Consider the following 11,435-nt stretch of genomic DNA (forward strand, 5'->3'; position numbering starts at 1 on the left):
GATGATTCGAATTCAAGCCGACCAATGACATGCAGTGTACAATATGATTACAGAGTAATGCCCCGGAGGATAACTAAAAGAAAATAAATGAATTTTCTTTCAGAATGCTGACACAGCCCTCGCATTTGCCCTCAAAACTCATATCTTCTCTAAACTTCTGGCATTGCAGACTTTTTAAAGTGTGTTACATGATAAGCAGTTACAATCTAGGAGCTTTAGCCTACCTCATGACATTTTCATGGTCTCCAAAGCTTCACCCTAAGAAGCGGAATCGATTGTTTTTGATTTGGGCTACTAGAAAACTTTACAACAAAACTTTTTGCCTATCATCATCAAGAGCATCAGATATCATATATGCAATAGGCAGTGACTTCGTCACTGACTTCTTCCTTACTAGCAAATCCAGCAATCCTCCAGATTTTACATTATGCAGTTAAATCTGTCAGTTTGGTGACTGTGCTTTCCATCCAGATCTCAAGAATCAAATGATGCAATGAAAGGATGGCTGCTAGTGCTTAGATTTTGCTTTACATAATCTCTTTCGCAATTCATGCAGTAATTTAGGGCCCACTGTGTTGATATCACCTGTTCATGGAAAAACTTCTCAATTAAAATAAAATCTTCCATTTAAAACTGTTCAAATGGATATCATAATGAGATTCAGTGTCTAAGGGATTGATTACCTGCTCCAAGGGTTAAAATGACAATTTCACGCAGAGGATCCTTGGATATCTCCAGTGCTAGTTTATCAACCACATCCTCCTTTAAGCCACCATGGAACATTAGAGTTAGACCTTATAGAAACAAATTTAGACAAGGAAACAAATTGTTTTCTGATCAGTTAATAACCTAGAAGTGCTGCATTTCTGACAGAGTAGCTCTTGATTTTAATAGTTAGAACCAGTTTGTCAACATTAAGATAGCATAGCTAACATCTTCGTATTTCATTCTTTTACAATACATATATACAACTTTTCATATTTATAAATTTGGTGAACAGATCCATACTGACAAATTTGTGGAGCAGTTCTGCGAAAAGAAAAAAAAAAGAATAGAACAAACATATACCATATCCTATTATATGTATGATGATAGATTTCATGAATATCAGAAACTGAAAGGCTAAAGTTTTTGTACTACCAGAGCTGGGATGTATTCAGATGGGGGACCAATAATGGAAGCAGCTAAATCCTTTCCAGAAACATTCCAAGCACCTGATTCTCTGACAGAATAAACCTGACATAACAAATCATAATGTTAGTAGTCCCTTGTGACAGAAAATTGCAACTACAGTGGATGAGGTACTTGTACCGCTGTAACCACAATGTAATCTGCATAACTTAATGCAACGGCAAAATCATCCTTAAACACTGCTAGACGACTGCAAAAGTCACCAAAAGTAAGTCTGGCATAATGTATAAAAATTAGTAAATTCACAATTCACATATTGTACAAGTGAATGCCTGTAAGTATGAGGCTGGAATACCACCAGCAGTCTCTTGAATGGGAATCTCTGACGTGCTGCTTGAAGAACCACGTAAACTTCTGTTGGATGGTGGGCATAATCATCATATATATGGCATCCATGTATTTCTCCAATCAACTCAAATCGCCTAGAAAGACCTATGAAATTGGACAAATGTAACTTCAAAGAGCTGATTAGTTCACGTGTTGGCCTTTGGTCATGTAAGAGTGCCATCACTGTGGCAATAACCTGCACAATGGGTGATAGTAAACTATACTGAGACTAGCAATGCTGCATGGGATACTTAAACAGGCAGTGATGGAATCTTATTTACACAGAATCTAACTTAGCTAATTTCAGCTTGAGATGAAAAACTCAAGATACTGGCTGAAAAATGTCCAGAAATTAACATAAGCTTATATAATCCTATTGAGAATGAGAAGAACGTGGTCACTACATGGAGAAAAGAAATTTTAAATCAGCAGGTGTTTTCACTCACAGCTACTGAATTGAGGACATTATGAACTCCTGGAATTTGTAGACTAATCTCTGCTAATGGCTGTCCTCTATGGCACTGCAAGTAATCAAAATTTTCTGTAGCGTGAGCAACAATTTAAAAAGTAGAATACAGGTGAGTTTCATATAACTTTTATGAAGTACAAATACATAATCACGCATGGATGAAGGTTCACCACCAATTTGCATTAGCAAGCTAGAAACAATACTTATGTAACAATAAGAATCTTCCTCTAACTTTCAGTGTAGTCTTGAACAATCAAGATCAGTGGCAAACTACAAAATACCAAATTAATTGGCTTCTTGTACCAGCTAAATCGACTGTCTTCAGTTTCCTTAAGTTCTTCTTACAAGTTACAGCAAACAGTTCAAGTTCTCAAAAAAAAAATTGTTTTTCATTTGCACCAAGTTCTCAAAATAAATTTTAATATAAACAAATAGTATAAACTACTATTAAATATGCAATTAACTTTTCTTAAAGGACTTCCGAAGAAAATGACTTACATCATCTCCATAAGCAAACAGATAACATTTGATATAAATCTAGCTTTCTATGATTAGGTTGTCAAAGCAATCAAATATCGAAAACAAAGAAATGCTGACACTTACAAGTACATAATCACTGCCACCCTGTGAGTTGGGACAAATTGATGAAGCATGCCATTCATTAGTACTTGAAATTCCGTACGTTGTTACATCGTAACCATCAATATCTGAACTTGGAATTGACATCGTACCAATTGAATGCTCTGGTTTAGTTCCTTCTCTTGTGTAATCTAGCAAGGAATATGCTCCTAAACTGTTGTTTCCCTTCCAAAGGAATTTCTTCAATTAGTATAACCAGAACTTCTGACTTCTGATTGTGGTATATGTGCATATGGAAATTCTTTTAGCAGATGTTCACTATCTCTAATTGATAAGAAAAAATTACTACAGATGAACAACAGAAAACACAAAACAATATGCTGCAAGAGACTTGGAAGACCATTCTAAGTGGTCATAATTCAGTATATATGACAACATGGTTGAGCAAAGCATACCTATCCCCACATATGATGAGATGTCCACCCATTCTGATTTTTTTAAGGAGCCTCCTGTACAAAGTTTTAACGGCTTCCTAATTGACAAGAAAAGATGATCTTCAGTTCAAACTAGGCACAGCTATCAATAGTTCACAGCAAAATTGTTATTGCACATGCATTATTAGACAATGAGAAACAAACCTCATCTTGAAAGATATCCACATGCTCCCAGTCCACATTTGTTATGACAGCTATGTAAGGTGATAACCCCAAGAAGCAGCCGTCATATTCATCAGCCTACTCGTATGTCAAAGATGGAATGTTAAAATGCGAGTATTAACATGCACAGACACATATCTAAGAGAATGGAAAACCAACCAACATCCTTATGCCTTATTATACAGTAGAAAAGGACAAGGACAACAAAAATGAAATATCAATCATTCTGATTGATTTGAAGAAATATCTCAATAAACATTACTCCACAAGAAAGATATTCAAGTACCAAATTGCTACCTCAAATTTTCAAGGCATATACAATGAAATCAACTACTATTTATGTTCAAGGTCCATGAAGCACTCCTTGATTATTTTATTGGAAGAGAAATCGTCCTTATATGTACAGGAAATGTTCATCCTACTCATCCTACAGAGATTAATATATCACAAAAACTAGAACCAAAAAGAAAGAATACCTCAAGCACAAAGTGCTGACCATCACCCCAGATTATATTTCCTCCAGGAAACTGCAAAAAAACAGTTTGCATCCAATGGAGAAATGATTTAAATGAGATGAAAAGAGGAAAGAGAGGTTTATGGTGTAAGGAAAATAAAATTAGCTAATCCCATCCAACTTTTGTCCCAAGTTGCACTTTAAAACGTTACCTGTGGCACATGTGCTCCAACTACAGCTGTGAGATCATCTCCCATTGACTTCAAAACATAAGCTAGTAAACCAGCTGTTGTGCTCTTCCCTGAAATATGTTACAGGAACTATATATTTCTAGAAAAATGAAGAATATGAATGACATAAAGATAACTTAAGTACATATATGAACACAAATTAGTCAACGTTTTGATTACATATCTAATGAAATGTCCAAGGTGAAACTTAAGCAACACAGAAAACTTAATGTTAGACAGTATAAAGAAGCAGCATAGCATTACAAAAGCAGAGCTAATGCAGTTCACCAATTTGAAATGCTCCCGGCTTTTATAAATTACAGCCAACAAGACAAGATCATATACCATGGCTTCCACTGACTGCAATTAATTTGTGATGCTCAGTGAGCTTCGCCAACCAAAAATCTCGTTTGTAACTGTGATAAAAAGAACACAATAAACACCAATTACACTAAACAAGTCATTACAATGAACATAAGGACCCAACTACAAAGTTATCAAAGTGACAAATAACTGTAAATTAGATGTATTTCCCAGGATTTCTAGAGGATAAAAGTAAGCTAATTTAAGCTTAATACTCACACAGGTACTCCAATGGACTTGGCATGTAAGATCTCTACATTATCTTGTGGGATGGCACTAGAAACAACAACCGCATTGGGGAATCTTGACCCATTTTTGCTTTGAATATTTGAGACCGAATGACCAACATGCAAGCGTACTCCAGCTTGTTGCAGCCCATCCATGAAGCTGGTCCATGTTAAATCTGACCCACTAACCTCAAAACCCTAAAGATCAATGCAAACAAATCAAACCTTTCCTCACATATAGCAGTACTATTTCTGTTACAACCAGAACTCTGCAAAAGCTTACGTGTTTGACAGCGAGCAAAGCTAGAGCCGACAACCCACTACCTCCAACACCTACGAAGTGAATCCACTCTTTCTGCTTTTGATACTTAAGATTTAACTTGCATTCTTGTTCTCTTTTCGTCGCACGCGTTGCTAGAAGTGAGATACGACGTTTCTCTTCCCAGGCAAAGATGCATTTCTGAAATAAAATGTTTTGACGCCATAAAGGGCTCTTGCTTTTAAGTAAATGGAAGTGGGTTTTGACTTCGTCGTGAAAATTCCCCCGAAAACAACACGAATCGGCCACCGACATCGCCGGAGTTTCAATCCTGTGTAGTACTGTATTGGTTTTCCCCGGGAAACGACTCAAGGAAGTGATTTGATTATTTTTTCCTTGGGCCCCAAAATCGAGGCCTAATGGGGAAAGTGAGCCCACGTTCTTTTTGAAAATCATGATTCTGGCAGCGGACAGAAGTAGCTTAAATTTTGGGCTTCTAATGGGCCCAGGGTAACCTAACCCAATGGGCCCAAAACAAGCCCATGATTGAGAGGAAAAATTCAAGGAAGTGACAAAATGGCCCAGGCCAAAATATTTGGTGAGCTTTTGCAATCTAAAACATTTGATGTTGTGACACCCTAATCATTAATCAAATATTCATCCTAAGTGAAAAATTTTTTCACATACGAGCAAGAAGCGACATTTACCCAAATATTACTAGCTGATTTGAACAGTACAATGATTAGACGTTTCAAGTTCAAAATCCAACCTGCAAAAGGGGGAAAAAAAGAAATTGATGTTTATCGAACTTTAGAAGCGACAGTGGACTTCCCATAGGGCGAAGGCAACAATGGGTAAAAATTGCAGCGGAAAAATGGGAGACCAATTGATAGAAATGGGTCCAGAGCCCCACCTTGGTGGGGTGAGGTGTTGGGTAGGGGCGGTGGGAGAGTCCACTATCAATGGTCCACGTTCACCTAATTGATCAATCAGACAGAACTAAAAGTGCCGAACAAATTGAATAACAAATAAAACGAACCGACCAATCACATAGAGCCACCTGCATCAACTAAAAGAAAAGAAATATATATCACAGTGATCGATATTATTCTCCAACAGAGAGTCTATCCATCTCTTTTAACCCACCGGATTGTCCATCTATTGCGTCAGATCAATGTAGTTATGTATGCAGTAGCAACCAATACTATTTCTGAGTCTGATAACAGTAGGGAAGCAAATGGAAAGTCTGACGCGAGCTTGCATGAACGCGTTTTTGCCACGACAAGGAAAAGATGGTTTTACTCGTTCAATGGATAAACTCGATCGTTGACAGTACGTAGACCAACAAAGTCCATTATTTTGGAGTTTTAGGTTGTGGTCAGATGTCAGATGCAGAATAATTGCAAATACCCATGTAGTTTGACGTTGTTCCCAGTATTTTATAGGTGAAGGCCAATCTCAGAAGATTGCTTTTTGTTGACCTCTCCCAGTAAATTAATGACTTAAAATGACGTGGGGTGTTTTGCTAGGTTGTTTAATTTTGACAGGTAATGGAACTGGAGGGGATGGTTATTGGTCTTCGATGCAAAACCCAACACACAGATTAATTATTATCCGTAATCAATCATTGTGGTAGTCCTAATCCTTTTTGCGTGGTTTATTAAAAGTGAGTGCAATGGCCACTAAGCTTACGTTTCTCTGCATTAGAATACTTTTTGGGGGTCCTGAAGTCGGAGAAATGATGCAGAGTTTACACGTAGCCCATGAACTGAAAATGATTGGAGGAGGTTTTCACAAGGACAATCATGATGCAGTGGCAGTCACCCCCACCCAAAACTTTGCATAAGCTATCCTGCACGTCGCGGACTCTAATTTTGGACTATTAGGTCTACGCCTCTAGCTAGGCTCATCGACCAGTCTGTCTGGTTTGGCTGTCCCAAAGTTCCACTTCGACTTCCCCCTCCATCTGCATGACATTTTAGCTTTGATCTAAAGAATTTCCAGTGGCCTGAAATAAGTGTTGGTCACGTATGTATGTATCGTGTAAGTCCCACCCCCCTTTTTTATCCTGAATTAGTATCTGCTTTCCTCATTGCTTGTTCTTCTGATACAATAATTGTCTGTTTCTGTCAAAAAAGTGGAATAAAAAGAACAAAGTGTAGGAGCCATACATTATTGATTCCATTTTCCAGTAACAGTCTGAAGCACCAAGCAGACAAGCTCCAAGAGGATTCAAATACGTGGACGGCTGTCTCAGGAATAATAGCTAACTTTTGGCTCCGTTAAAAATGGCTATCCATATAGAAGCTAATAACATAATGCAAACACAAAAAGTCAATTCCATCAATGAGTACACTTCTATAATTATGGAGCGCAGAATTTTGTAAATTCCACAAAATGACAAAATAATTCTTCGTTTTTTTTTTCCAAAGTAAATATACTTACTTACCAGGGCACCCAGTAGAATTGTTGGAACAAAATGAACTGATTCTAATTTCAATGACAAAAAGTTTTTTAAGGGAAAGAACTGGTCAGAGTTTCATCCTTAAAGAATTGGCCAATGTTTCGTGTATGCAAAACAATGCTCACAACCTTAAATCCCCACAGACTAATTGATTCGCATGTGTTTGCCTTCTTACACCTCTGATGTTCTGTTTAGGGTTACAGATTTATTTCTTAAGCAACATGGTGTCCCTTCGTTCATTGTCGGGGACATGTACAGCCCTATGCTTCAACGAACCAACATAACCAAACTATTTTTGGGGTTGACCCAAATAAAGAGAATTTGAACTCCTAAAGTAGGATTTGATCATTTATAGAATTTCATTTGGAATGATTCTTTCATTTTAATCAGTTTCTTGCCCGTCCTTGCTCTATAACACGCTAGCTAGTCTCAATGCCTTTCACATGAATTGTATTCCTTAAATAATGGTTCAAGCATCAGCTAATTAATCTTTTGCACCTGGTTGAAAAGTGACTTTCATGGCCTTACCAACCTACAGAACAATAATGTCCATAGAATGGTCGGCAGAGTGGCCCCTGTGCAAAATTCAGAGTGTATCTTGTTCATTATATTGGCAATGTTATTTTCAATCATTAAATGATCATGCCCATTTTATTATTAAAGCAGGAAAATTTAAGAGTAACTAAAAGTAAATTTTTAAATAGGAAAAAAAATCATCTATGTAAATTACTTTCATTTATATATTCTTCATAATTAATCTAGCAAAATAAAAGAATATGATGAGATCCATTAAAAAAATTTATGATAAGAAGTCATGTGTAAGTATAATTTTAAATATATTTAAATAATTATATTTGATGAATATCGGTTCGTCACAATTATTAATATATGTAGATCATAATTAGTGTCATTTAACCGTAACTAATGTTCTCAATGAAATAGACAAATCTTGTTTTGTTAATAGAGTACGTAATTTTGTACAGAAAGGATAGTGACTAGAATTATTAACGATATATCAAATGTAGCTCATTTCTAAAAGGTGAATGGCATCTAGATATAATCAGCTAGATAAGGTTGCCACATTTATGATTTTGGGCAAGAGCAAGCTTAAATTATAGGACCTTGGGTAATTCGAAATTGGCGAGAATAACTTTGACAAATTGTTGATACTGGGGCCTCCCTTTGCCAGTTTGGTCAAGGACATAAAGTTCATCTTGATGATTTAGAGATCAGCAGGTTCAGGATATGCCTAAACCAATATTGGCAAAAGGAAAATCTCCTGATGATAAGATTTCAAATTAAAAGTTGTTTTGGCCTATTTGCTTACACCTATAAACCAATGCTGTGGGCTTGGCTTAACCAAAAAGTAATTTGCCAGCGACTTTAGAGTGTTCAAGCAAAGACGAGATGCCTACCCGAACAGGACAAGGGGACAGCACATGGGCAGAAAACAGTAAAAAGTTAAGTTGAGTTTACACATTCCAATTGGTAGAAATTAAGATTCATGGATCAGTTTATATTATGTTAGAAGATATAAAAAAGTTCATGACTGTCTTGATCATCAGAAAAAAAATATTGCATCCTTTTCCTTTTCCATCTCTTATTAGAAAAACCTTTTAGGTTAGATGAGATGAGAAAGTGATACTTTAAAACCATGGAAGTCGTACTGAATAAACAATGACAGTTCTGGAAAGAACATGCTTATGCTATGTTTTTTTTTTTCTTCTTTTGGGCCAATAACCTGCTACGTATCCTTTGAAAAGATTTTCTTGCAAGTTTCAACTAATTCAAGTATATTTAAGAAGGTTTGGCCGTTTGGGCGGTTACAGGGCCCAATGAAAGCAAAGTTGGTGTGAGATTTGGCTCATTCTTAAATTCATTATTATCATCGCAAATGAACCTAACAGATCACAGACTTATCTTTCACCCCAAAAAACCAAAACTAAAAGCAATTACCATTAACAAACAATTTCTTGTATTTCTCTTTTGTAAGTATGAGATTTTTACAAGTCACTAGACACCTATTCTCAAGCGACGCTTGAGTTCATTTTCAGTGGAAAAACCATAATCCATACACTGTATATTTCTTTCATTCTGAACTCTTAAACAATATTGGTAAATTGAGATTGAGGGCTTTCCGTTCCCAAGTCATTGTCTCTAATTCTGCTCCTTTGACCCATGTTTTCTTCAAAGAGAAAAACCAATCCATGTCTTTCGCCTAATAGGAAAACAACAGTGATTAACTAAAAATCATTTTCCATTTACGATAATGACAGTATTGTATCTATATACTGGCAATTGTTCACAAATGGGTCCCTTTAAACAGCTGAATTATCACGAACCCATGCTTGATTTGATTCTCCTATTGATCTCTTTCTCCAACTCCTCTAGACCTCCCACTTCCTCAACCTCCTGCTCCATAACACAAAGAAAAATCTAAGGAAACCAAACAAATGAAAATAAAGACAATATGAAAGAGTAGAAAAGGATGTTTAAGACAATCACCTTAGGCCCTAGAAACAGCCCATATGGGACACCATTGAATTTGTCTGAATGATGGAGCTGAAACCCAAACATCAAATCCGAAGAAGATCATGGCCATTAGATTTGGTGATAAGAAAAACCCAAATAAAAATTGGTAAAAAAAAAAAAGCTTAAGTTTTGTCTTCTTATGTAAGATGTTTCGTGTGGTGCATATTGACCTGGTGGGCCGCAGCAATCTTCCTGAAGTAGGGCACGTTGGCAATGGGCCCCACGGGGAATCTCTTATGGACAAGACCATCGTGGACGAACATGTAGGCCATTCCGAACACCGTAATTCCAAGCCCCTGTAACCAAACAAATATTAGAATAAAGGCGGGGTCATTTTAGAACATGCAGAAAAAGTTTCTAATCCCGACTAATTAAGTAGGATTAAACTGTTAATTAAGGAAGACTATCAAGATTCATAAAGATAATGAGAGCGAAAAAGAACAATTAAAGAATTACTAACCAAAAACAGACAGGAGAAGACTTACAGCACCAAAACATAGACCAGGAACGAGGCCTTTGTTGAAGAAACCATAAGAAAGGAGAGCAATAGCTGGGACCGCGTTGATAATGGCGAACACATCGTTTAGCTCGAACGGACCTTCTCTAGGTCGATGGTGAGACTGCAAATACAGAATTCATTAATTCGGTTTTAGCAATCTTATTCAAGAGAGTTCAATCTCAGCTGCTTAGCTTATTTTAAAAGGAAATGGAAAGAAGGGAAATGAAAGAAGAGGAAATACCTCGTGCATATGCCACAAAGAAGCGTGCCAAAGCGCTCTGTGAGCCCATCTAGCCCAAAACTCCATGCCTACCTGAAAATCAAAACGACCCAGTTTCCGATTCAACACTCAAATCATACTCCAAATGCCGATTATATTAGAGTATTAGTCAGTAGTAAAAATCTTGCTGACGGAGATATATAGAACTTACCGCAGCACCAACCGATAAAGCAAATGTACCAAACATTTCAGAAAGAGGTACCTCTCCACCCTTGATATAGAAAACAACCCAATTTCAGAATTTGACCGTACTGTTAGAAGGAAAAAGAAAAAAAGCAAAGAGAAAGGGAAATAAAAAGAGAGGAAACTAACCTCCATTTGCCAAGAAAACCTATAATAAACAGCCATAACAGCCATGGACGTGATCCCAAAACTAGACATGACAGCAGCAACTAGGTAAGTAAATCTTTCTGATCTCTTCCTAGCTAACTTCTCCGCCAGACGTGCTTGTATTAAGATCTGAGAATCTCTAGCATCCTCGGATCCTTCTTCTGCAAGATTTACGATCTGGGGAGCACTTTGTTTCTGTTCCTCCAGCACAAAACAAACAGCAAAGCTTCTCTTCCTTCGAGCTCCATATAGTGTTTTCTGGAGGCGAAGTAAAGGATGAAAAAGTGGAGTTGGCTTCGGCTCGAGGTGTGAGGATAGAAATGAACGAAAAGGTTTAGGGGTTATGGCGGCGGATAGGCCTGCCGCCATGGAAACAACCGCGAGAAGCTAAACTTGATTACGGGCTAAAATTCTAAAACCTTAAACACAAGCTCCCACAGAGGATACAAAGACCGAGAAAGAGGCAGAAGCAGACGAAAAGAAATAGGGCGGTGCGAGGTAGGGGAGAAATGTCTGGATTTTAGAGTGTGGGAGAGGTTAAATGCACGGAGACCACAACTTTGCTGTCGTGACAA

General features: G+C 37.2%; 2 protein-coding genes across 4 annotated transcripts; both read right to left on the reverse strand.

The window, feature by feature from the left end:
- Positions 26-5,211, reverse strand: LOC18605628 (UDP-N-acetylmuramate--L-alanine ligase). Its single transcript, XM_018117119.1, has 14 exons — positions 4,780-5,211; positions 4,489-4,694; positions 4,252-4,322; positions 3,889-3,977; positions 3,699-3,749; positions 3,205-3,300; positions 3,022-3,098; positions 2,591-2,780; positions 1,965-2,039; positions 1,464-1,714; positions 1,312-1,381; positions 1,141-1,236; positions 684-762; positions 26-585 (listed from the first exon to the last, which is right to left on the reverse strand). Exons 1-14 carry the CDS (start codon positions 5,209-5,211, stop codon positions 509-511), a joined length of 1,860 nt encoding a protein of 619 aa, XP_017972608.1. The 3' UTR covers positions 26-508.
- Positions 9,172-11,435, reverse strand: LOC18605629 (beta-carotene 3-hydroxylase 2, chloroplastic). Of its 3 annotated transcripts, none has more exons than XR_001927116.1 (8): positions 10,843-11,435; positions 10,682-10,741; positions 10,492-10,563; positions 10,212-10,371; positions 9,922-10,047; positions 9,725-9,781; positions 9,562-9,631; positions 9,172-9,437 (listed from the first exon to the last, which is right to left on the reverse strand). XR_001927116.1 is itself a non-coding variant. In XM_007038743.2 (8 exons), exons 1-8 carry the CDS (start codon positions 11,227-11,229, stop codon positions 9,322-9,324), a joined length of 1,023 nt encoding a protein of 340 aa, XP_007038805.2. In that variant the 5' UTR covers positions 11,230-11,433; the 3' UTR covers positions 9,172-9,321. The 3 variants fall into 3 exon arrangements, 1 of the variants encoding a protein (XP_007038805.2); XM_007038743.2 differs by having other exon boundaries at positions 10,237-10,371; positions 10,843-11,433; XR_001927115.1 differs by having other exon boundaries at positions 9,172-9,631.

Source organism: Theobroma cacao, chromosome 3, assembly GCF_000208745.1.
Source record: "Theobroma cacao cultivar B97-61/B2 chromosome 3, Criollo_cocoa_genome_V2, whole genome shotgun sequence".
Classification (NCBI taxonomy): Eukaryota; Viridiplantae; Streptophyta; class Magnoliopsida; order Malvales; family Malvaceae; genus Theobroma; species Theobroma cacao.